The following is a 25,103-nucleotide window of genomic DNA, read 5'->3' on the forward strand; positions in this document are numbered from 1 at the left end:
TAGCCAGGAAACATCTGTCTAACAGGGACGGGATTGGGGTTACAAGAGTTTGCTACAGAGTGTGTTAGAGTGAGGTTAGGAGATTCACAGAAATGAGTTTTGAGAGGCTGGCTTCAGTGTTGACTTAAAAATTCTGATCTCACATGTTCATTTTTCCTAAAACTGAAGGGTCCCGTTTCTGGAATCTCAAACCTTTGGGCAAAAATCAAAATTGCAGAGTGGATGGAAATCACCTCTTATTTTAAAGGCTCACGTACACTTTAGAGAAGCAATTTTTCTAGCCCTGGACTTAAGGAAAATATTATTATTCTCTTACGCTTCTGTTTATTACTATAAACAAGCAACTTCATTTTAACATTTACTCTTTATTGTGTCGCATGAAGTACCTATGTAATGCAAGTATGTACTGTACTAAAATACCTAGATTTCCAAATAACATTATATGGTGTAGCCCACAGTCTCTGCAGAAGCATCATGAGTAACCTGTGCCTTTATATTTAACAATCCATTGTTGGGTGCTGTGAAAAGTATGCTAACAGATGAAGAAAAAGAAATAAAGCTAAGTATGAATACACTTTTCCAAACATATACATACACAGCTTACAATGGAACTCCAATGGAAACAAGTCAAATGACAACATTTGATGTAGTATCTATAAAATGTAGACTCTGCAATAAAAAGCCAAAGGCACATAAAAATATATTTTAACTTTAAAAATAACTTAGTTACAGTAATACTTTGCTTGTGTCTTACCAACATGTAGCTGACGGTCAAAATTGCGTGATATAGATATAATGTATAGGGATATATAAGAGCTACGAGAAAATCCCCCGAACCCATAGAGTTGTTCAAATGTGAAAACAGAGAACAGTTTTAATACTGAAGAATTTGCTATGGTGAGCCCAAATAATGTAATATAGAAAAGAGTCTAGAAAAAGAGGCTTAGGTGTTAAATAAATTTTGACTTCTTGCTCAGAAAATGCTGGAGTATCGTCAAGTTCTTTAATGTGACTTGAGCAGCCCTTCGTAGCTAGTGCCAATCCTGGCCAAGCCAAAGTTCTTACGTTTCTGGAAACAAAAAAATGTGAGCTGAACATCAGCAATACCCGCCGAAAATGGGTTCTGAATGACTCACTTCCTTTCTGCCAGGACGTTTTTTGTGTTTTTTTTTTTTGCCTTTCTGTTTTTGCAAACAGGGCATTACAGGTACAAAAAATATTTCGTAGGAACATTATCTTAGAAAACACACAACTGCACACATAGCCAGTGAAGCTCTTCTCTTCGACTGTGGTTTAGTTTAGTTTTTATTTTTTGATACCTTTTCCCCCAAAGGCCGAGAGTCGGCGGTGTCTGTTACTTATTTTTATCCATGACATTCAGCACCTCATCCAAAAAGGAGGGCCCCAGATCGAGCTGCAGGGAGAGGAGGGAACCCGTGAGGTCGGAGAGGGACTCCTCCGACTTCGTCTTCTCCTTGACGAGCTGGTCAAACATGTCCTCGGCCGGCCAGTCGGGGTACTGTTCGGAGAGGCTGGAGGAGTGGCTGTCCCTGCCCTGGCTAGACTGCGATGCTGAGCCGCTGGAGCCCCACGAGACGTCTCCCTGGTGGCCCGTCCCGTTCCCCAGCAGACTGCTCTTCTCCGGGGCCTTTTCCTCCACGACCGGCTCACAGCTAAGTCGGGGCAGCTTGGCCGGCCCAAAGGACTCCTGTTTGGAATGAAACGTCACTGGTGACAGCAAGGGCAACATGAGCGCCTGGGACCCTCCGATGGTCGGGAGGGAGATGGCGTTTTTGAGCACCGGGGAGGGTGTGTCCGTGAACATGGAGTCGGAGGTGCTGTTGGCCCGCAGGAACTCGCTGTGCCCTGGGAATGGGCCCAAGCGCGCTCTCTCCTGGTTTCCCGGGAGCAGTTCGTAGTTCCCTTGCAGGAACGAGATGTCACCGAAGACGTCATGCTGGCCTTCTTTGCCGATGTGAATGGTGTGGCGGAAGTCTCCGAGGGGAGGGCTGATCATATCAGGGGACAAAATGTCCCTCAGTTTAAATTTCTTGCCTTTCTTGTTATTGGCAGCTTTTAGGTAAATTGGGGTCTTGGCTGGCATTTTGGAATTGGAGAATGTCTACTTTGAGAAAGGGAAAAGGGCCACTTTCTTCGAAGGTGTTAGGTTTCCAAAAATCCTTTCTGATAGGATCTGTCACATCATCCTTTTTCTCAAGTAGCTTCCAGAAGTGGCTGGGAGAAGAGCTGGGGTTTAAGAGGCCTTCCTGCAGTTACAGCCAAGGAGGGGCGTCCTGGAGAGCCAGGGACATCATCCAACCCCTTCCAGGATGAGGAGAAACCTGAAAGGGAAACCAGAGCAGGTTATAGTTAGCTGGTCCTTCGGGGTTCACTGGGGCCTGCCTTTTTCACAAGAGCCTGTGAATAATGGCAGGCCCGGTTCCATCTAGAGCCAAGCTTGATTTTGTCTTCTCCCTCTATCAAGGAGGATAAAAACTTTAATCTTCGGATAAAAATTTAATCTTTGGGTCTTTTACTAAGGGTCCACTAATCTTAGTCTTATTTCAGGGGGAGAAAAGGAAAAAAAAAAAAAAGGAAAGAGATTGAAAAACCTCATGACATCAGCACTTTTTAAATGGATACAATTTTCTGCACATGTCTAAGATTTTAGATTTTTCCTCTATCATAAGAATGGCTGTCAGCATATGACCAGAGTGATTTCAGCTCCTTAAATACAAGTGGATTTGCTTTACAATGTGTTTTCTCCTTTGTCTGGTGTTCACACTAGCAAGACTGACAGTATTTTGTTGTTGAGTCCCGTGTCTAAATAAAATTAATGCAATACAGTGATTAGTCTTATAAACAAAGGGACTGGAAATATTTATTAAGTGACAGTAGCTATTTATGCAGCAAACTGCATTCTTACACATGAGAAAACAGGGATTTGGGGGTCAAAAAATAAATCACCCTTTCTCAATCACCTACAGCCAGGAAATAGAAGAGCTGCAGCTGGAATCAGGTTGTGGCACGAAGAACTGGGCTGTCAAGGGTTTCAGGACTTGAGTCCTTCTGAGATGGAAGCAAAAGAACAAAACTGCTTCTTTTCACAGAAAAAAACCAGCGTGATCATCTATAACAGGCTGGGTCTTCACTTGGGAATACTTTTGGAACATTTACTGGTAAAGCACATATCCTATCCCTGGGGTGGGCGGAACCCCAAGGAAACCTCCGTGATACGGCTCCTGGTGTCAATGCCTTTGTGGGCACAACCTGGGACTTGCTTCTAACCTACAGAATATGGCAAAGGGGATGGGATGTCCCCCTTGGTAGGTTATATTATGAAACAGTCCATCTTAGCAGACTGAGAAAGACTGCTTTCACTGGCCTTGGGAAAGTAAGCTGCCGTGCTGAGGGAGGACCGACGGAGATAAATTCTGCCAACGACCTGTGGGAACTGGAAGTGGATTTTCCCCCCAGTTGAGCCTCTGATGAGACCGCAGCCCTGACAACTGGCTCACTGCCTGATGAGACCCTGGAGCAAAGCCCTGCTTGGACTCCCAACCCACAGAAACTGTGGGGCAATCTCTAAGGGGCGGTGTAAGCCACCGAGCTTGCGGTCATGTGTTATCAGCATGGAAAACTCACACACCCTCCTCACACATGCTACTTAACACAATCAGAAGTGCTAAGCTAGGAGGTGTGGGGCTCCAGGTTCTCATCCTACAGAGGAGAAACTCTTCGTCTCTTAAAAATAATCCTCTAGGGGCTCCTGGGTGGCTCAGTTGGTTAAGTGACTGCCTTCGGTCATGATCCTGGGGTCCTGGGATCGAGTCCCACATCAGGCTTCCTTTGCTCTGCGGGGAGCCTGCTTCTCTCTCTGCCTCTGCCTGCCACTCCCCCTGCTTGTGCTTTCTCTCTCTGTCAAATAAAGAAATAAAATCTTTAAAAAAAAAAAAAATCCTCTAACTCTTCAGTCACACCGGCTGACATGGGGAAGTTAAAACCTTTCCCACAGTGGGAATTCCTGAAATGGCTCAGCTAAGACCTCTCTCATCGGGCTCTCCTCCCATTGGCAGCAGAGCAAATAGATAAATGTATCAATCAATACTCAAAGGGCTGAGTCGGGTGGTGGCTTGAAGGGAGAGCCAGCCACATTCGCTTTGCAGCAGTTGGAGGCCATCCGTGTCTGCTGCGTACTTCTTTCTTTTCGGCGAGAATTTTAAATCCATTTCCCCGTGGCAGGTGGAAAGAACGGTGCCCTGGCACCCTCTGGCAAGGTACCAATTAGCTGTTTGGGAACTGGCTTGCACCCAGGCTCGAAAAGGTGGAGAACGAGGAGCTGGAGAGGCCCACCATGCCCTGGCTTTGTGTGTGGGGAGGAGGCCCAGGCAGTGTGCGAGGGGGACTGTATCCGGAGTTCGCTAACCTAGCTGTCACCTGGGACCACACACCTGCCATCTTTCTTTTCTATTTAGTCCCGATCCTGGCTCCAAAAGCTCCCCAAGGTGTTGCTGCTGTAGCCACACAAAGGTGCCCCGAGCTTCTGCTTCCCACTTGAGGTTAGGATCCCAAGGAAACACTGTGTTACTAATAGAGGTGCCTGATACCAAAGGGGACATGCATATGTAAGAAGCCAGTCTGGTGGGTCCAGATGCTCTCTCAATTTTCACTCGAATTTGAGTCTGGTGGCAGTCACAAATGTTACAAATCCAAAGCCTTGGATTCCAACATCAGAACCTCCTGGTAAGTGTCTAACAGCCCGGGGCCCCTGCCACCCGGGGTAGCTGGCCTTGCCTTCCTGCGCCTATGGGCACAGCGTGGTGGGTGACAGCCTGCAGGGGCCGCCAGGGAGCCCAAAGAAGGTGGGAGGCAGCCCGAGGGACAGGTGCCCACCAGAGTGGTGTCCTCAGCACACACGGCCAGGACGACAGCTGCCAGGGAAAGATACAGCGTGTCCACCACAACTCAGGGGCAAGTGAGGGCTGCCCGTGCTCTGCTGGTGGAGTCAGGGTTATGCGAGGCCAGAACCCGAGGCAGAGCACCTCAAACTATGCAGAAAAATATCACGTAGATGCAGCCAGCGAACGGTTCCCTGCCCTGCTGATGGCATCCCACACCATCGCCCTGCACTTGAACAAGGCCTGGGTGAGCTGGGGAGAAGGGAGAGGAAACACTTGTGCCCGGAAGGCTCGGGGCGGGGGGAACGCCCAGCCCTCCTTCCCTCCCTGCCCGGCCACAGCCATGACCATGACCACGGCCACTACCATGGACACTGCAAGCCGTTCCCCAGAGGCTGGCTTGGCCTGGTCGGAGCTGGGTTTTATGTCAGCGGCATGAGCACGAAGGTGGGAAGGAAGTGACAAAAAGTAAGGAAAGGCTTGGTGAGTGAAAGCCACAAGGGCTACAGGCAATGAGACTGGAGTGGGAGAAGCGAGAAGATCCTGTAAAAGGCATTTTTCTTCCTAGAAACATTTACGTAGTGTTTACTGCCTGATAGGGATGTAGGCTTCTAGGACTTTGCAAACAATTTGTATTGAATTTCTTTTTTTTTTTTTTTAAAGATTTTATTTATTTGAGAGAGAGAGAGAATGAGAGACAGCATGAGAGAGAGGAGGGTCAGAGGGAGAAGCAGACTCCCTGTCGAGCAGGGAGCCCGATGCGGGACTCGATCCCGGGACTCCAGGATCATGACCTGAGCCGAAGGCAGTCGCTTAACCAACTGAGCCACCCAGGCGCCCCATTGTATTGAATTTCTACTATATGCCCATGCTATGAGCTCCCAAATATACTGGGGGAAAAAAAAAATTTTTTTTTTTTAAGAATTTTGGACAAAAATGTCAGTTTTACAACTTCAGATGAGTTGCTATTTGCGATGCGATGCTGGGGAAATGGAACTCCGACGCCATCCCTCTCTCTTATCTGTCCTTCTCCAGCTCAGGGGCAACCATGCTTGATCCCACATATCACAATCTAATAAGGAGGATGTCTTACACTGGCTGCTTCCTCCCCTCCTTTTTGGATATTCTGGGCTCCCGGGCTTATCAGCCGATGGACATCAATGCCCCCCTTTACTGGCCTGACTATTCTTTCCACATCTTCTCTGCCATTGCTAGTATAGAAACCTAACGCACAGTTTCTTCAGCGGAAACAAAGTGGCTGGTCCTGGGGGGGGCGGGGGGGCGGGTATGCGCATGCTCCTGGGAACCACCAGCACTGAATATTACTGAGAGCCTCTCTGTGTTCTGGGCACTGTTCCAACCTCCTAGCTCATGCACAAGAACCCACGAGGCTGCTACTGTTAATAGCCCCATTTTACAAATGACGCACTGAGGTACAGACCACGAGTCTTGAGTCCCTTTGCCAAAGCTACGTGGCTACAAGGCTCTAAGCCAAGTGGCCAGGCTCCAGAGAAGAAGGTCCCGACACTGAACAAACACACTTGCCGGGAGTTCATAGTCAACTCCCCAGTTAGGAAAGGGGTGCATCCCAAAGCCTGTTCAAGATACAAATGTGTGCTAATACACTGGGCTGATGAGGGGAGGGGGGGTCAGGCCTTGCATACACCCATGGTGGGAACCCCAAGAGACCCCACCTGGGTGGCAGGTGGTTTGGCAGGATCTATCAAAACTGCAAATCCCATGCCTTCGACACCAGAATTCTACTTACAGAGATTTATCCACTTACATAATACATGTACAAGATTATCAGTCCAGGAATTTACAACCGTCTGAAGTTGGAGACAACCTAATTGTCCACTGACAGAGGAGAGGACTGGTTAGATTGAATTAAGGTGCATCCAGTACAAATGAATATTATACAGGTCTTAAAGAGGATGAAGCAGCTCTTTGTGCACTGATATAGAAAGAGCTCAAAGATATCTATCTTTGAAGGAAGAACAGGTGCCGAAGCATATAGACACACTTGTCTCGGCTTGCACCTCTGTAAAATCTCTCTGGAAGCATACACAGGAAACTAATAATGGTGCTGCCCACAGGGAAGGCATGGACGGAATACGACAGACGAGGGCGGGCGAGAAACTTCTCACTGTACATCCTTTTATGATTTGGGGTTTTTGAACCATGTGAATGAATTAGAAATTAGCTATTAAAAAAAAAAAATGTGCTGCTTAGGGCTCAGGCTGCACCTTGGACAGAATTTTATATATAGGTCCCGAAAAGCCTACTGAATCTGACGTACTGGATCATAATGCAAACACTTCTGTGGCAATTGCATTCAAAAGCCCAAATCTAGGGTGGCAGCGTGTGTGGGGGTGAGACCTCACGAGAGGGCTGACCTTGTCTCGCTGCAGCGTGGCCAAGGGACAGATCACCCCTTCCTGCAGGGAACAGGCATTCACGCGTAAGAGGGAGCACCAGGGTTATTTGGCAGAATGGAAAAGCCCTCACAAGAGAAGGGTTTTTAGTCAGAAGGCAAGGAGAAAAGGCAAGAGGCCTAAGGATGCAGCAAGTGTCCACATGGAAGGAAGCATGGGCGGGAAGAGGCGCTGGGGCTGGGCGTAGAGCTCCTGTCCAGATGGCGGCTAGTGACATAGACAACGCTCTACGATGGGATGGTCCTAAATGCCCAACACGAAATCCCGTCCCTGCTCACTGGTTTCAGAAAAGGAGACCTGGGCTCCGCAGCTGACCGACGCGGCAGTAGGCAGAGCAAGGATGAATCCCAGTGGGAGAGCTTGGGTCAGGCTGACACCTGAGAGGCTTTGCCCTCTGCCCACAAGGAGGTGGGCTCACTTGCTGTAGGATGGGGTGGGAGAGAGGAAGGAGGGGCTTACGGGCCAGATGTGAACTACTCCACCAGAATTGGTGAGCAGGCCCTCCGGGTGTTCCACAGGCCAAACGAAGAGAACCGCTAGCCTTTTCCTATCAGGCAAGACTCCACCAACCATCACAACCACTTGGTAGGGATGCTGCCCGCCCACACTTGGGGGCTCTCCGGGCTCTCCAGCTTTCTTGTATTGCCCTCATTCCTGTACTCCCACTGTCTTTCTCAAACCCAAAGACAGAAAGTCAGAGAGAAGGCAGGAAGGCACGAAAGAAACAGAGGAAAACAGAAAGAAATCTTCCTATGTGTAGCCTTTTCTCAAAAACCCTCCCCTTAACCCTGAAATCTGAACTCTCCATGATTGCTAATCCCTTTCTCTGCATTCTTGGATCACTATTTGCTCCTCTTTCCCCCCTTCGATGACACTTGAGATAATATTCATCTCGTAAATTAGATCCCTTAGAAAACAAAGGTCCCAGTCCCTGGGCACTGGAAGAGGACAGATTTGCCAACAAAAGGGGTCAACTCCCTGGGCAGTGGCTTGTCCCCCTCTCTCAAGGTGACAGACAACGTCCGGCAGATGTGGAGGCATGGAGTCCAGCTGCAAATGCAGAGGCCCCCGCTTACAGGAATTTATGAGACATCCAAGGGTTCCAGGATACAAAAGGACTCGAGGGAAGTTTAAAGTCACGGTTTTGATAAGAATGGCAGTGTCGGGGTGTCCTTCTGGCCTTAGGCTAGCCGTTCCATTTTCTGGTGACTGAATAAAGTGTAAGTGACAGTGTTAATAAGAGAAATCATCACAGCAGGGATAATTCAATGAAAAAAAGAAAGAAAACCCCGAAGCGGCCCTTTGATTCATTGCCTTACTTTTGGTAAACAGAATGATGCCAAAAAGACCAAAGCAGGGCAGTGGCCAGGAGGTGGGGGGAAACAGGGTTCATTAAGAAGTGACACATGAAAAAATCAGTTCCTGAATCACTTAAGAGTTGACTGGACTGGCAACTCATCTGAAAAGAACAAAGAGGTTTAGATTTTAAAAATCACATTTATTTTAAGAAAGGAATGTTTGGTTGGTCCACTAATTATTTTTAGAGTAATTCTTAGTGGAGAGAGAGAGGATAAAGAAGTTCTTGCAGCCTACAAAATAGGTTGCAATGTTAATCTGAAACACACATGTATAAAAACAGGGACAGGTGGGGGGTGGGAAAACCATCCCGAGGGACCTTTGGGCTTTTTCCTTTCTTCTACTTTCGGGAAGTGACTATGTGTGTACTTCCCCTTGCTTGCTTCATTGTCACATCCTTCAAGGACATCCTAGCTTCTGACCACTCTTCACTTTGCCTCCCTTCTTCCCGGCATCAAGACCCAGGACTGCCGCACTACCTGGACCCCAGGCAGAAATATAAAACGGGTCCTCCTTCAAGTCTGAACCATCAGTCCCAGCGACGGATGATGACCCAGTTAAGAACCTCTCCACCCCCAAACATCTTCGGGGTATTTCTCTCTGCCACCAACAAGAAGATGCTACTGTGATAAGCCCCAGGAAACTGTATTTGACCCTGGACTCCACAATTTATTGATTTTTAAAATTATCTATTTATTTTAGAGAAAGAGTGAGAGAGAGCAGGGGGGAGGCCCAAAGGGAGAGGGAGAGAGGGTCCCAAGCAGGCTCTGAGCTAAGTGCGGAGCCCAGCGCGGGGCTGGATCTCATGACCCTGAGATCACGACCTGAGCTGAAACCAAGAGTTGGACGCTCAGCAGACTGAGCCACCCACGTGCCCCTGGACTCCACACTTGAGAAAGGATAAAGGATACCTGAAACATGTTCCTATATGTTCTGAGGAGTCCAACAGGGAGACAAAGAACTTGGTCATGACATGCGAGAAGCTGAAGGAGGGGAGCAGCTGAAAGAAAACTCAGACGGAGGGGAAAACAAATCTTTAGGAATCTGAAGGATTCATTCAACCGTAATAGAAAAGGGACTAACTTGTTCTCTGAGGCCCTAGGATTATTGGGCAGAAGATACAAGGACCTAGATTTTGGCTTCTCCAAAGGAGAAGCCAGGTTTCTCACAGATGGAGTGGGTGGCTGTGGGATGTGTGATCAAGGTCTGGGGACATCACAGGAAGCAGCCCTGATCCCAGGCCTCCTCGGTGGTGTGTGGCGGGTGCCTGCTCATTCTCTACTATCACTGCCAACTTCCTCATGGCCTCCTGTCACATTTGCCTGTCAAAGCGCTCACAGACTTTACCTAGAAGACTGTCCATTTGAAGATGGCTGTGTTTTTACTAATATAGGGAAGACAAGCCAACCTCCTGGATCAGAAACACTGAAACATTACCACAGTGTGGGCACTCACGCCAGTCCTTTTGCAAACCTCTGCAGGAAGGCTTCTCTGAATCAAAGAATTTGAAAGTCATGGAAAAAAAAATCCGTGTCAGAAGCTTCACCATTGAACTTCAATCAAAATCTAAGACAGAAAAAAAAAAAATGTAACCAGAGGAACACCCAATAAACAGCATCCTGAAGGGATGCTTTTCATATTTTTAGTCTATTTACTCCACCCATGAGAAGATAAGAAGATGCCATTTCTATTTTTAGATTCTTATCCTCTTGTGTATCATCCAAGCTGAGGACGACACAGCTACATGCAGGAGACTGTGAAACTCCCCGAGCTCCACCCCCAGCGGCTCAGCTTTCATGCAAATGAACTTAGAGCCAGACTGAGCAGACTCTATTTTATGGACCCACTCAGAAAGTCTGATACATCTCACCTTCGCTTATTTATAAACGGACTTCTCGTTTATGATTCAGCAACAGCTTGTATTTATTTTTCTTTTACGACCTGCTTTATAGAAACCCACAAAATACCACATGGGAGACTCACTGCTAATTCAGGTACACACCTCACATTTATGGGATCTAATTGTAGTAGTTGAGAGATTTTTTAGAAGCAAAAGTGGAAGACGGCACCTCCACCTCGGAAGTCTGCACTTTTGAAGACGGGCCATTACACACCCTTCCTCCCTATTAAAATCAGTTATTGGGGAGGACTCAATATGGACATTGATCCCTGGGTGTTGTAGTATAAGGTGGGAGGAGAACAGGTTCTCTCAAAATGCCTGACTCACTTGTCACAACTACTTTCGTATGGGGCACAGTCTCAGGGCTGGAAGGACCAGGGCAGTTTGGCAGATGTGAATCAAATGATGCCATTACTGTGAACTGCTCGCATGCTTCCATAACTAATGGATCCCACCTCATCTGCAAAGCTGCAATGACATTATCAATATGGAAAGAGAATTTGGCCCCAAAGTTTAGGCCCCTTGATTACTCTATTTCTCTAACAGGGTGAAAGGACAGATAATGGGATTTTCCACGTTATTCTCCCAACCTACTCCAGCCCTTGATAATCATTCATTCTCAGTGGATGGGCTGAAACATGGCTTCTCCACCTCATACCAGCACTGGGTATATTTGGAAGCCAGCAGTGGCCATTCCATTCTCCACCCACTTTCAAGGCAGACTCCCCTGTGTTATTTGTACAGAAATACCTGTACACAAATGTTTGTTCAATAAATGAACGAATGTCCCCTCAGACCAGGTTGAGAGCTCATCTCTGGACACAAACTGGATCTTCTCTTTCTGCCTCCCGCTACACAAAGCACGCAGTGAACATCAAGTCAAGAAGTTTTTAAATCCATAACCCCTGCTACCCCTTCCATCGTGAGGGATGAGTTGGTTTGCTCCCGAGGGCCATCCCCCAGTCCAAGTCTATAGGGGCTCCTCAAGGAAGTGGCAAATTTGAAATTCCTGTTTCTCTAAGGAATTTACACTTGTGAATATGAATGGCTATCATGTGAGTGTTTGCTATGGGCCAGGTGGGTATTAGAACACACCTCTGAGGAAGCAATCTTAGATTATGCCCATATCTCAGGTCAATCAGCCAAAGTCGTGGAGGAGCTGAGATTTCAGCCACCGCTGGACTCCACAGTCTGCGCTCTTAATTGTCGCTGGTGGGCAAACGTGACAACTCGCATGCAAGTGAGTTTAGAATGGAATGGCCACTGCAGGTTGCCTGCCTCGAGGTCTGACGGGACAAAGAAGAAATGATACACTATGATCTCAACATCAATGAGAGGCAGAGACAGTAACTGCACCTTGTCAGGGACCAAGAATGAATAAAATGGTCCTAGACAGCAGCCAAAAGAATTTTGTCAAAAAGAATCTCAAAAGGAACTTGACTTAATGTAAAAGAAAAGCCAAAAGATTAAAATTTTGCAGTAATGAAAGCCCCCTGAGGCTCGAGGAGAAAAACAAACATCCTGTTCTAGAAAACAGTGTTCAGCGCTGTTAATTCTTTTCCCAGAGGAAGCACGTGCACCGGGCCTCGCACAACCAGCACACGGCTTTCACTGGGGACAATGGCTCCCTTCCCTCACTGGGGACACTTCATTTCCCCCGCAACTTTCTGGAACTAAGAACCCTGTGTTCCTTATGTGGAATGTCCTCCCACCTTCTTACCATCAACCCTACTCATAACATCCCCCAAGATCCGCTTTAGTCACTTCCTTCCCAGAGAAAATTCTCTAACTCACCTCACGTAATCCAGGCTCAGTACCGCGCTGGCGGAGGCTTTCTGAGGACTCCTACCGAGCCTATTATTTATTTTTGTTTTCTGGTTTTGTGATTTTATGTCCGGTATCTCCAGGTAGGTGCTAAGCTCAATAAGAATGAGGTAGGCAAAGGTGTTATGAGTAAGAGCTACTGTTTTGATAAAAATCTCCTCTTTATGATGGATTCCCAACAGAGCCTCCTTCTGGGCAATGGACACCCAAGGCCCTCAAATGTTATGGAATAAACCCTTTTAGTTTTCCCTCTGTCCATCCCTTAGGCCTGCATCTGCAAATTACAGTCAGTGGGCCAAACCCAGACCTTGGCCTGTTTGTGTAAATGAACTTTTATTAGAACACATGTATGCCCATTCATTTATATGGCAATGTCCAGAGATATTCATGGGTGGGGCCAGGGGAGATGCTCGACATTCTACAGCGCACAGGACAGCCCCCCACAACAAAGAATTATCTGGCTCCAATTCTCAGTAGTGCTGGGGTTGGGAAACCCTGTTAGAGATGCTTTCACAAGACAAGGTCCGAGTTGGGTAGTTATGGACAGGCTATGGTGGCCCTTTAGGTCTGAAATATGAACTGATTCTTTACAGAAAAAGTCTGAGCCCCCGCCTTAGATGCGGCATTTCCACAGGGTTGGATGGGTGTTGTCCATCCCCCAACCCTTAACAGTCCCCCTACAATCACAACCCTGCCCGGGGCTTCAACTATCCCCTCTAATGATAACGTCCAAATCAGTGTGTCTTTAGCCCACACTTACGTAACTTTAGTCTCGAGTTAACTACTCAGGGTAGCTCTGTAGGCAATGGCCAGGCGATGACAAGATGAGTAAAGAAATCAAAAGTGAGCTACTAGAAACTCTTTTGACATTGCTGTAACCATCAAGGACAGGACCGGTGGATTTTCTCCTTGGATAGGCTACTGGCCAGTTTGGGAGCTGGGTGGCATCTGGCTGGCATGGGAGCTGGGTGTGGGCCCAAGGGACTCGTGGTGCACACAGCATCAGTACGCAGTGGATTGGAAATTATAAAACAAACACGAAGAAAACACTGCTCCTTCACAGAGAGCATTGGACTTTTCTCCCCCCCGGTCTTTTTAGACTTCACCTGGCTCCCCGCTGGGCACTGCCTAGTCAACTGTGCCATCTTTCCTCCTGCCTCCCTAGCACAAGCCTCCTGTACTTTCCTCTTGGTAAACGGTAGGAAGTCACCCAAATCCCAAACCCGGCTGTCATCCCCAACTTCTTCCCCTGCCTCATTCTCCACCTGCCTCCCTAGCACAAGCCTCCTGTACTTTCCTCTTGGTAAACGGTAGGAAGTCACCCAAATCCCAAACCCGGCTGTCATCCCCAACTTCTTCCCCTGCCTCATTCTCCACATCAAGGCCCAATGCTGTCTCCCCTCGTCAACCCCAAGGCCTCAGCCTTTTCTAGGCCTCAAGATCGCTCTCCTGCATAAGGGCATCTGCCACCCCACCTGTCTCCCTGCCTCCAACCTCGTCTCCTTGCGTGAGCCAGCTACAATGCCCAAGTGACCCTGTCACTCTCGGGCTTCGGTGGCTGGCCCACCCTTACAGCCTGGACATAAAACAACTCGTGTGAGGCCCACTTTAGCAGTCAGGGTCCTGCCCACCCCCGCGGCTAGTATTTCCAGCCGGCTCCCCCAGGGCCTCTTACACGGAGCTGCTACTCTGTCTTGTTAATACCTCAAACCCACCAGCTATGACACTTCGCTGTAATCATTACTGGGTCTCCCACTAGGCTGCCTTCTTCTGGGGAGAGACAACTAGATTTAATTCATAGTTGGCACTGGACAAATGTTTGTTAAATGAACAGATGAGAAAGTTTGAAAGAGACTGCCTTGACTTTCTTCCCTGCCCATCCTGTTGAAAATGCAAGATGGAGTCTTTCTAGGCCTCCTACAGGAAAAAAAAAAAATAAAATCATTTAACAACGGAGCTGTGGCCTCTTGTGGCAAAGGCTTTCTTTCCTTTTTCCGTCTGTAGGACATTTTAACCTTTCTCTATCCATGCAGAGTAAGAATCTTACAGCCTATCAGTGCAAACCCCAGTAATTCTCTAGGCTCTTACAGATCTTTGGGATTAAGGCAGAGAATATTTGTCATCGTGCTGTTTGAAAGGGAAAGGGCTTCTATCCTTGACTGCAATGTGCAAATAGCGTCTCAGAGAGACAGGCAAGACTCAAGAATAAATTGACAATACATTCCCCTGAATGCAGACTCGCTAGTTGTATTTAAGTCAGTCTTAAAGAATGAGGCCCTGGAGAAACAATGAGCTCGCCCTCCTGACCTTTCCTTTCAAAAGGAAACAGGTTAAGGGGAAATTTGGATTATTTGGCCCAAGAGGTACAAAGAAACCTCAAGAAACTCTAATGGACATTCTCCAGAAAAGGGTTGCTTTGAATAGCAATGTGGGACTAGCACAGAGCAAATACTTGCGAAAAACACCTACCGAATGAATGAACATACTGGCAAACACAACAACAGGAGACCAAGCTGTGGTTCTAGGCCTTAGCGGAGAAGACACCTGGGCTAAAACTTGGAGCCAGACTTGCAAGCTCCTTGTAGAACTCCAGACACACGTGGGTGCCAGTTGCCTTCTGCCTAAATGGAGATTATAACCCCAAACCTGCTTCTCTTAAAGGGGCTTATAAGAACTGAATGCTGTGCAGACACCAAGCATCATCTTTACACCAAATGAAAAACTAGAACATCTACTAGATTCAACATGAAGGAGGGGAGGCATTCTATTAATAAAATAACAACTTTCATTTTCTCTTTAAATGTTGTCTGTAGCAGTCATCAATAAAATGGTTTATGGCCACCCTGTGGACAATCTCCACAACTGGAAGGAATTCCCACCTCCAGCTTGCTCAGAGGGTAATTCCTTCCTCTGACACGGGGCTAACTTCCCCTTGGAATGTACAAGCATCCTTTCTCTCCAGGGCCAAATCTCTCAGCCTTGAGAACGAATGGGACTTCTTGGAGGTGGGCAAATTACTATCAACCGCTATTGGTCAGATAAAGAAATATGTAAGGGCTTCCAGTTATTTTCTTTAAATATCTGATAAGCTGTCAGGTGGGAGGGAATCTGTATGGTCCCAAGGACAGAACTAGGCATGTGATGAAAGTTCATGGGGAGGCCAGGTGGGGCCGTGTCTGAGGAAGAAGTCTAAAACAACTTGAGTTAATCAGCTTGAAGAAAGGGAGAGGCTTTCCCCGCTGAGTCTGAGTTCCCAAGTCAGGATTCCAGAGGGGAGGCAGAGACAAGCATTCCTGCCTGGGGAAGTTAGGGGAGATTTCCTCTAGGCCATGCTCCTAACTTAAAGGAGCAGTCCCTGGCAAGTGCATGCAAGCTACAGACACGCAGAGAGGATATAATCATAGATTTGTGTGGAAGATTTATCTATCCTTAGTATTACAAAGTATTTTACGATGGTGGTTCTTCACACCGCGTTCCCTGGAACGCTCGGAGCTCAAGGCAGGCACCTCTGGGTCACTGGTGGAGGGAAGGGAGACTGAGAAAAGTAGGGCCAACTTCCCTACCTGTTCCTTCCTCCTCTTTCACTAAAAAAATTTTAAAATCTGGTAATAGACTGGCTTTATAGTAAGATTTTCTTTCTTTGCTTTGGCTAGAAAGAAAAAAAAAAAAAAAAGCTTGAAAGAGAACAGGGCCAAGGAGGACTTGTTTTCTGTCACTCAACTCTTAGGGCCTTAGTGTTATCTTGTCACAATGAGAGAGGAGGGCCGAAATAAGGACCCTTCCATCTGTGAAATGTTAGGGTCTGTGATTCTACGTCTGCAGAAACATCTAGTTTCCAGGGAATTTTAAGGAAAAAATAGAATATTTTTTAATGAAGTTAAGTATCCTCAGAATCCTTATCTAAGTATCCTTAGAATCAAAATACTGGCCACCAGCTTATAAAATGTTCATCATCTTTTCCCATCCTTCCCGGTACCAAATTAAGGGTACAAAGCAATGCCAGTAATTTTCTCTGGGAGCCTCAGTTTGCTCATCTGCAGAGTGGGGATACTAACAATGTCTTCTTAGGAGGAGAAAACACACATCAAGTGCTTGACAAAGTTCTGTTAGGCCATGAGCTGACAAATCAGTGGGAAGAGAGTTTACTATTACTAATTATTCCAAGAAACCAGAGCTGCAAAAGGAACAAGAAAGGCCAGAAGTTCATTGTTGGGATTCTTCTCCAACCTTATTTCTTTTGGACCTTGGGATCTGGCCACGTGCATAAACGGATTGTTTTAAATTGTGTGAAAACCCCCAACATGTTCTGGTTCCAAGCATAATTCCTCATTCTAAGAAAAAACTGGAATTGGGAAGAAGTCACCGTTTCCCCCCCACACTGTCCCGGGGACATGTCGGCAGCTGTCCACCCCACCTGTACCACAGGGGAGCCCACAGCTGGTGAGAACAAAACCCACCCATCAACAGAAACTTATACTAAACTTACATGAAGCCAAAAAAATCAACATTATCGTGGAAGACATTTCACTCTGAAGCCATCTGAGGGCAGGAAAAACTGTGATAGGCATACAGTGGGCCCTGTGTCTTGAGCTGATGGACTCAGTGAGGTCACCTGCCTTCATCCAGCCCCTGGCTAGTGACTCACATCCACCAACAGCTACCCAGCCGAGAAGTAAGCTCTGGGGCTGGCTTGTTCCTCGGAGCACCTTGCATGATCCTTACCACCAGAACCAAAGGACAAGAGGTGCCTCCCTTTGAACGTGCGGGTTCTGTCGCCTGGGAAAGAGTAACGTTACTAGGGCGGTATTTGAGTAAGCTGGAAGTGAACATGACTTCTGGCCCGACAACACTGAGAAGACCGTGCCAGAGGCAGAATCACATCACAGGCTAGGGCTAGATTGTTTTTCCATTAGGTTCTGTTGTAAAAAAAAAAAAAAAAAAAGATGAAAGCGGATATAAACTAGGTTCAGCCCCTACTTCCAAGGAGCCGGCAGTCTAGCTAGGTAGCCACGAGGGTCAATAAATGATCATTTAAATGCAGTAAGTGTGGGGCGCCTGGGTGGCTCAGTCGTTAGGCATCTGCCTTCGGCTCAGGTCATGATCCCAGGGTCCTGGGATCGAGTCCCGCATCGGGCTCCTGCTCCGTGGGAAGCCTGCTTCTCCCTCTCTCACTCCCCCTGCTTGTGTTCCCTCTCTCACTGTGTCTCTCTGTCAAATAAATAAATAAAATCTTTAAAAAATAAATAAATAAATGCAGTAAGTGTTACAACACAAAGTATTAGACACTGTGGAAATGCCTCAGATACAAGGGGGAGAAAGAGTCATAGAATGACACCAGTCTAGAGCCAGAAAAGAGCCTGGAAAGTGTCTATCTGCTTCCTCTGTGCCCCCATCCCTCCCCTTCCATGGCTTCACAGATGAGGGGGCAGAGCCTACCCACAGAAGGGCCAGCATTTGCCTTGGGACACAGAGGGCCAGTCGAGCCTCGTCTCCTGCTGTGTTAAAATCAATGTTATATGTCTGAACTGACCCTTGGGGGAAAAAAAAAAGGTTAAAAAAACTTAAAAAAATAAATAAAAAGGGAAAGAAATCAAATACATTCTGAAATGGCAAAGCCACATTAAACCAAAAATGCCTTGTTTAAAAAATGTGTGTAGCCTAAATGATTATAATGAATTTGAACAGGTCTTTTTCAACTAAACACATGGTTATTTATCATTGGCATGATGTGTCCACAAATATGACCTTCGAGTTGTCACCAGAACATGACAGATTCCCGAGCGTGTAAGCTGTCTAAACAGAGGCCTGGCTTTGAAGTCCTCTGGCTTGCACGCGGGCTCAGGCAGTCTCGCTGCAGATCCGGGTTTTCTATTATTAGTAGTAAGAGAGCTATGCTGATAAGTGTCACTGCTCCGGGCTCACTGGACTCTACAGCTAGAGGTGATCTAGCACCAAACGCCTCACTGAAGAGATGAGAAAAAAGGCCCTGAGGTCCGTCACACCTGGATCAGAGCTAAGACCAGACGCTGTTGTCTCACGTCCGGTACCTCTGTGATTGTTTCCATCAGTCTTGCATTAATTTGATCAAATAGCAGAATGACAGGTGTGCTCACACCTTCTGGTGTGTCCTTGTGGCTGGTTCTCTAGAAAGTCCTTGGCTTTCTTCAGCTCCGCAGGGCAGACTGCAGTGTGTGGCTTCTGCCTCTGGCTCACTGGCTCCCAGAGTGTGTTTCCGGCCAGACTAGCCCTGTCAGCTGCTCTGTGGGCTAATGATTTGAGACCCTGGACGCTGTCTCCTTGTGGCGATTCACTGAACACAGTGACGTATTAAATGCTCTGACAAGTCCTGCAGAAAGGGACCTTAAGCAAGCTAGTTTTCCAAAGAGTCCTTGCCTGATGCTATTCGGAGCTCAGGGTCCCAGTGAGGTGGTGCTGTCCTAGCTAACTGCAGACGTGTTATCACTGCGACACGGTTTAACAAAGAACCAAAGACTAGAAAGTAGGTAATGGCTTTTTCAAATACACAAACAAAACCCGAATCACTGAAAATCAGGCTCTTTTAATTTCACATTTGAGACTCGAGGATTCTACTATTAATCCATGGCTTGGGCGAGCAACAAGGAGTCAACAAATACTAATTTGGAACTCACCAGCTTCCAAATTCATCAGTTTGCTTGGCTCTTCAGAAACAAGAGAACTTTCAATAAAATATCAATATCATGATTCATATTATAAAACTGTGGTCTCATTTTAAAAATGGCTTTTCCACCAGATGGGCGAACGCAGCCCATCATCATGAGATACTGGTGAACTTGGCATTGAAGAAATGTATCAAGGCCAAGGAAGGCATTTTTTTTTTTTTAAAGGAAAGAAACATACCCAACCATTGCTGTAAAACTACTTGGCTACTTATATTATTTATCCTGGTTTGTGGGGTGCTGTTTCCTTTGTAACCTTTAGAAGGGTGGGGCAGGAGAAGGGCAGATTCCAAATGGAGGCTGACAGCTGGAAGACTACTGCTCCTGGTTTTGAGGCAACCTGAGTTATTTCGAGCCATTCTTTCTAGAACCCTTCCTTAGGTCTGAGCAGCCTCCCCCAGCTAATCGCAATCCCACAAATCCAAGGCACAGAGGCCAGGCCAGCCCCCCGCAGGTTATCCAGGGCACCTCTGGTAGGTTTCCCAGGACCCCTCCCCTCTATCTGTCGCACCAGACACTTATCTGGCAGGGCCCGGGGCATATGTAGAACTTGAAACTGTTAATGAGGCCGACTTCCGCCAAGGACAGAACCTTCCTGCCCAGCTTACTGGTGGCTCCTGACTCTTGCTTAGCTCCTCCTGAAGCAGCGTCGTTAGGAAACATGTATTAAATGTCCACTGGATGCCAGGGAATTGAAGGGCCAGGCACTGTGGGTGTGGGCGCTGGCCTGAAGGAGGTGACCATCCAGACTAGTTATGGGACACTGTAACCCCTGGCTTCTCAGAACTTCAACACAAGGATGAGGTCCACCCTAAGCTCCACTTCATCCTGAGCTCGTTCCTGGATGTTTCGGGCTTTTTTTTGTCCCCCCTCTTCTTTTCCGAGTTCTACATTTTCACGTAGCACATCTCTTCATTTCTGGTATAAACTAAATGCTCAGGTTAACTCTAGCAGTTTGATGCTGGATCCACTGCAGGAGAAGACTGTTGCCATACCTGTGAGACTAAACTATCTTCAAAAATGAAATCACTCACATGGTATTCCCCAAGGCTGGCAGTTACTGCCATCTTCCTTTGAATAGAGTACTACGAAAGGAGCTCTCTGCCAGAAGCCAAAAACCCTCAGAAGAGTCAGATTTAATAGCCTCCCTGCCCCTCCTCTTCCCTCCCCCAGGGGTGGGGGTGTGGTATTTAGTACAAGGTCAACTAGACCTGAATTCCAAACCTGATTCTGTTACTCAGCTGTGTGACCTTGGCCAAGTTATTAAACCTTTCTGAGGCTGTGTTCTCATCCGGAAAATAAGAACAATACTATCTACCTCAAAGAGTAGTTATGGATATTAAACAAGAGAGCCAGTATTAAGCACCTAGGAAAAAAAATAAAAGCAACAATGAAAGCATCAACCTTTTCTTGTGCTTACTCAGGACTGGGCACTGTTCTGAGTGCATTACTTTTTTTTTTTTTAACTCATTTCATTCTCAGAGTTCATATTATTATCCCTATTTTATAATTGCTAAGCTGAGGTATGCAGGCTAAGTAATTTGCTCAAAGTCACACAGGTATTAAGTGCCAGAGTTAGGTTATGAGCCCAGGGCAGCCTGACTCCAGAGAGGCTTCTTAACCTTAGGGTTTTTTCCCCATCTCCCTACCCTCAAGAGGTGCTGACATTCATTCAGGATTAGCCACTCCTGCGTGCCAATTAAATTACATACGCATATTTAGATTTGTTCCTTTTAGTGTAATTTTGGGCAAGTATAGTGTAATTTTGGGCAAGTATAGAACAGATCTGTCCTCAGCTTCCACATCTGTAAAATGGGGATAGTAACAGTTTTTCCTTCACAGCATGATTGCTAGAAATAAATGAGTTAAATCGAGGTAAAGGGCTGAGAAGATTGCTTGGCATTCAGGACAGGCTCCATGTAGGATACATTTATCATCCAAAGTCCTGAACAGCGTGATGCATTAGCGGAATTCTTGGGCTTCAGTCCTTGGTAAAGGAGATTTTGTACCTGGCTGAATCTACTAGTTTCAAATGACTACCCTTATTCTCTGGCAAACATACTGCATTTAAAAATAGACTGAAGTTCTTATTCAATCAGTGAATAATCGGGTCCACAGGATTTCTGGTTAGAAAGAATGAGGCCAGGCCAAAACGAAATTAGACCCCAAATAAGAATTTTAATAGTTACAAAGAAAACATCAGAGCAGTCTTTTTGGAGGGTCTCTTCAGGTTATGACTTGTACTTTACCCACTGGATAAATGTAATGGCTACTGACTAGGCAGAGAGCTTGGGAAAAATTTATGGCCTGGTAAAAATTTTGGGGTGATACAGGCAGGTTAAAGCAACTTTATCCCCACTGCTGTTGAATACCATGAATTCTAGAAGCAAAAAAGGGCAGCTTTTGTGAGCATGTTGGACATAAAACACCACACTAAAGGGAAAGCTGGACAGCAGATAGACAAACCAGCTCAACGTGAGCACATCTGTGATAATTTTTAGGGCTTTGTATTTACTCTTCTTGCACATTTACATTTACAATGAAAAGCAAAAAAAAAAAAAAAAAAAAAAAAGAGTTGCAACACTCATTCCTTTAGCTGTCTTTCCATGTTACATTCAGATAGAAAACAGAATTTCCCCGCTCAGATCTGGAGGGAAGGGGGAGCTCATCTGATTTCATGTCTGTAGCTGCTCCCATAGCCACAACACCATGTTCCAATCATGGAATTCATAATGTAAATCTCTTGCAGATGATACCACTGGAAAACAGAAACTGCCATGGATCCAGAAACACTTCCAAATTTCTGCAAAGTTCTTATCTGCGAGCCCAGAAGCTGGTACTCAAGGGTTGTGTTCAGTGAGTGAGGCCCATTGGGAAATCGACATTCTTTGGGGGACTTAATGGAGAACTTTCCACCATTCCTGGACTATACAAATATGCGCAATCCCTGATTCCACATGTGCCAATGCTGAACATGTCACAACTGCCCCAACTTACCTCCTGAGCGTTTAAATCTATTCTGAAAAGGGTTTATGCCACGCACATAGGGTCTAGCTGACTCTTTAACTGCCAATCGATACATACAAATCACAGGTGGTGTCAAAGAGAAGACCTCTAGAACCGTCCAGAAAAAAAGAGAAGCTGCGTTTCTTGGTTGTTAGATGCAAGATCTTTTCTAAGTTAGAACATTATAGGAGTCTTTTAAATCGCCTTCGAGATACCCCTGCGGCATGATCACAGCTTCATGTGGAGCCTTTTGTCTCCCTGTGATGTGAAGGGAAGTCTCCAAGACTGGCTTTGCTATTCAAATACGGACATCTGCTGCACTCCTAATTTCTTGTTCTTTCTAAAAGGCAGCACCCCCAAGAAACTCTTTAATATTGTGAGGCCTAAAAGTTGGGGGTGGGGAGGAAATCTTTGTCTCCCTAACACATTCATCCATTCCCTCCCCCTTCCCAGACACATAAGCAGCGACTCCCCCAAATATACCAGGTCTGGAAAGATTCATGTTGCAATACCCTCCTGACATTCCTATTCCCGCCCTCATTTTAATTCACTCACTTTTTTTTTTTTTTTTTTTTAAACAAAATGTAATTACTTGACTGTCAGCCTGGGCTGCACTCTGGGGCTTTTACTCTTTTCAACACAGCTGTGCTCTGGGCTTTGATGCTGCTGTCCACGCAGCTTGTCCCAGCCACAGCCTGGCTCTCGGTAATTCAACATTCAAGTGCATATTTATTTTTAAACTGACCTCTCCTAGACTGTACAGTATAAAGGAGGTCCTGCCAAAAAATATGCTACTTTCTATTTATAAGATGAAACACATGCCTCCCGAAGTCGAGAGGGGGATGGAGTACAATAATTCATAACAAAAAAACGACTGGCCAGATCCATTCGTCCTCACATGTCTGATACTCGTCTGTGTCAAGGCAGTTTTAAAGAGAAAAAAAATCTTGAAAACGCTTCAGCTGTTCAGAAACCACCGTCCAAAAAAAAAAAAAAAAATCAAAAAATCCAATTATAAACTGCCAGATCTGCAGGTTGGAGCTCCTGCCACAATGCCCCCTGTCAAGGGAGGGGAGGGCACCCGGCGGACACTGCCACCGCAGATGTGCACGGTACACCCAGGTGCGGTCCTGGTGCCAACCCACGACGGGAGGGGAGCGGTAGCCATGTGCGGTTTGTTCTCAGATGGAAAAATGCAATACGCGCCCAGAATGGCTGTCAATAACTCAGAGGGTGCAGCGTAGCCGTGCAGCCCCACCCTGAAAAGTGGTGGGCACAAATGGTGGAGCTCTGCGTCCCGCTCATGCCACCCGAACACCTCCTGGTTTGCTTTATGGTCCCCTTTGGTCCTTTGGACACCAGCTGGGAAGGCGATGCTCTCGGTATCCCCGCTCCCTGAGCGTTTCTAAGCCTAGTACCCCGCGCACGCCGGAAGCGGCCACGACCGCGGATCGGACAGACTCACAGGCAAAGAGGAAGGAGCCCTGGGCAGGCAGCAACTCACCAGCCACCCCGACGCTCCCAGCCGCTGCCCCAGGGCGGGACGCCCCGCACGGATGCCTCCCGAGGGCACACGCAGTCCCGGCCCGTTACCCGCAGATCCAGCCGGCTCGGCCCGCGCGGCACCTCACAGCACTATCCACTCCGAGTCGGCGTGAAGGTGCCCGAGGCCACGGGTCTCCAGGCGCGGCCCGCTCTCCAGCCCCGCCGCTGGGCTCCCAACCCGCTCTGGCCACCGCCGGCAGGGAAGGTGCGCGCCCGACTGAGCGCGCGGCGACGGGACGCAGAGCCTGAACCTGTGAAGGGCGGGGCTGCTCGGGGCGGGGCCGGCGGCGCAGGGGGCGGGCCGGGGCGGGCCGGAGGGCGCGCGCAGCCCCGCAGACCCACCCCGGCGCGGTACCTGCGCCCCGGCCCCGCAGAGCGGGCGGGGGTCAGCCGCTACAGCGCCTGCGGGCCCCCGGAGTACAATGGGCACCCGTTGTTACCGCCCTGCCGCCACCCTTAGGGATGCGGCTTTGCTCCGAGCAGTAGCGTTCAGCTCTCTCCGCACAGGGAGGTTGCGGGAGACGCTCGGTTCAAAGAGGGACCCCGGGGTGCTAGCGCCTGGGTGCGCGAGGACAAAGGGACTCCACCCGCACCCTGGACACCTGCACTAAAAATCGCGCCCACCTCTCCTGGTCTCCACAAGCCGATCTAGCCCGGCGAGGCTCGGGCGCCTTGGGCGGGTGACTCTCGAGGAAGCGGGGCCACCTGACCGCGCCGACCCTGCCCGGCCCCGGGTCCCCCGGCCACTCTCCGCCTCGGCTCGGGGGAAAGGTCGTGTTTTGTCAGTTTCCAGCTCGCTCCCTTTGGAGCTGCTGCCAAAACCCGGAGAGTGGATTTGGCGCACTGGAGACGCCTGGGGCTGGGGGCTGAGCGAGTGGGCGCGCCAACAGCCGACGCTGCAGGTTTTTCCAGCCCAGGGGGAGGTGTTTCCTCTCCCGCGGGGTCCCTACAGAGACTTGCCTGAAGCTGGGGCAGGCGGGTGGCGGCAGTCCACGACGCGCGACGAGGCGCAAGTGGCGCAGCTGCCGGCCCGGGAGCCTAAAATTCCGCCCTTGGAGGCACCTGCGCCCGCCGGTCATTCCGGCGACCGCCGCGGCACGCCCCGCCCCTCCGCCCGAAGGCCCAGCTTCGACCTGGTTAATTAATTTTCTTAATCCGTCTCAGTCTCTTCCTTCTCGAGTCCTTCTCCTGGGTTAATGAGTAGGCGACAGGAAAGGGCGGCGTTTTCCGGCTGCGAGGTCCCAGGCCGCACGGTCGGCCTGGGGAGGCGGCTGGAACCCAGTCGGGGGGGAGTCGGGCGCTCCGGGCCTGGCCCGGACCCTGGGACTCTCGGGTTGGACGGAAATCCTGGCACAAAGCAGATACCCTGCAGAGGACCTTGACTTTCCGAGCGCCGTCAGCTTCAGGTCCTCATCGCAACGCCCCCCGGGTCTGAAACCTT

The 25,103-nt window shown here is 48.1% G+C and overlaps 1 protein-coding gene across 4 annotated transcripts; it reads right to left on the reverse strand.

Moving 5' to 3' along the window:
* Nucleotides 1–345: 345 nt before the first annotated feature.
* Nucleotides 346–24,845, reverse strand: CDC42EP3 (CDC42 effector protein 3). Of its 4 annotated transcripts, XM_045884436.3 has the most exons (3): nucleotides 23,622–23,904; nucleotides 10,145–10,255; nucleotides 346–2,342 (listed from the first exon to the last, which is right to left on the reverse strand). In XM_045884436.3, the coding sequence occupies exon 3, from the start codon at nucleotides 2,102–2,104 to the stop codon at nucleotides 1,355–1,357; it is 750 nt and encodes a 249-aa protein (XP_045740392.1). In that variant the 5' UTR covers nucleotides 2,105–2,342; nucleotides 10,145–10,255; nucleotides 23,622–23,904; the 3' UTR covers nucleotides 346–1,354. The 4 variants fall into 4 exon arrangements, with proteins under 4 accessions (XP_045740392.1, XP_064428196.1, XP_045740393.1 ...); XM_064572126.1 differs by lacking the exons at nucleotides 10,145–10,255; nucleotides 23,622–23,904 and adding an exon at nucleotides 24,623–24,845; XM_045884437.3 differs by lacking the exons at nucleotides 10,145–10,255; nucleotides 23,622–23,904 and adding an exon at nucleotides 24,287–24,416.
* Between the last annotated feature and the right edge of the window lie 258 nt (nucleotides 24,846–25,103).

The sequence above is a fragment of the Mirounga angustirostris genome, unplaced genomic scaffold (assembly GCF_029215605.1).
Source record: "Mirounga angustirostris isolate CCGP_5_RB_7025 unplaced genomic scaffold, mMirAng1.0.hap1 SCAF_10, whole genome shotgun sequence".
Lineage (NCBI taxonomy): Eukaryota > Metazoa > Chordata > Mammalia > Carnivora > Phocidae > Mirounga > Mirounga angustirostris.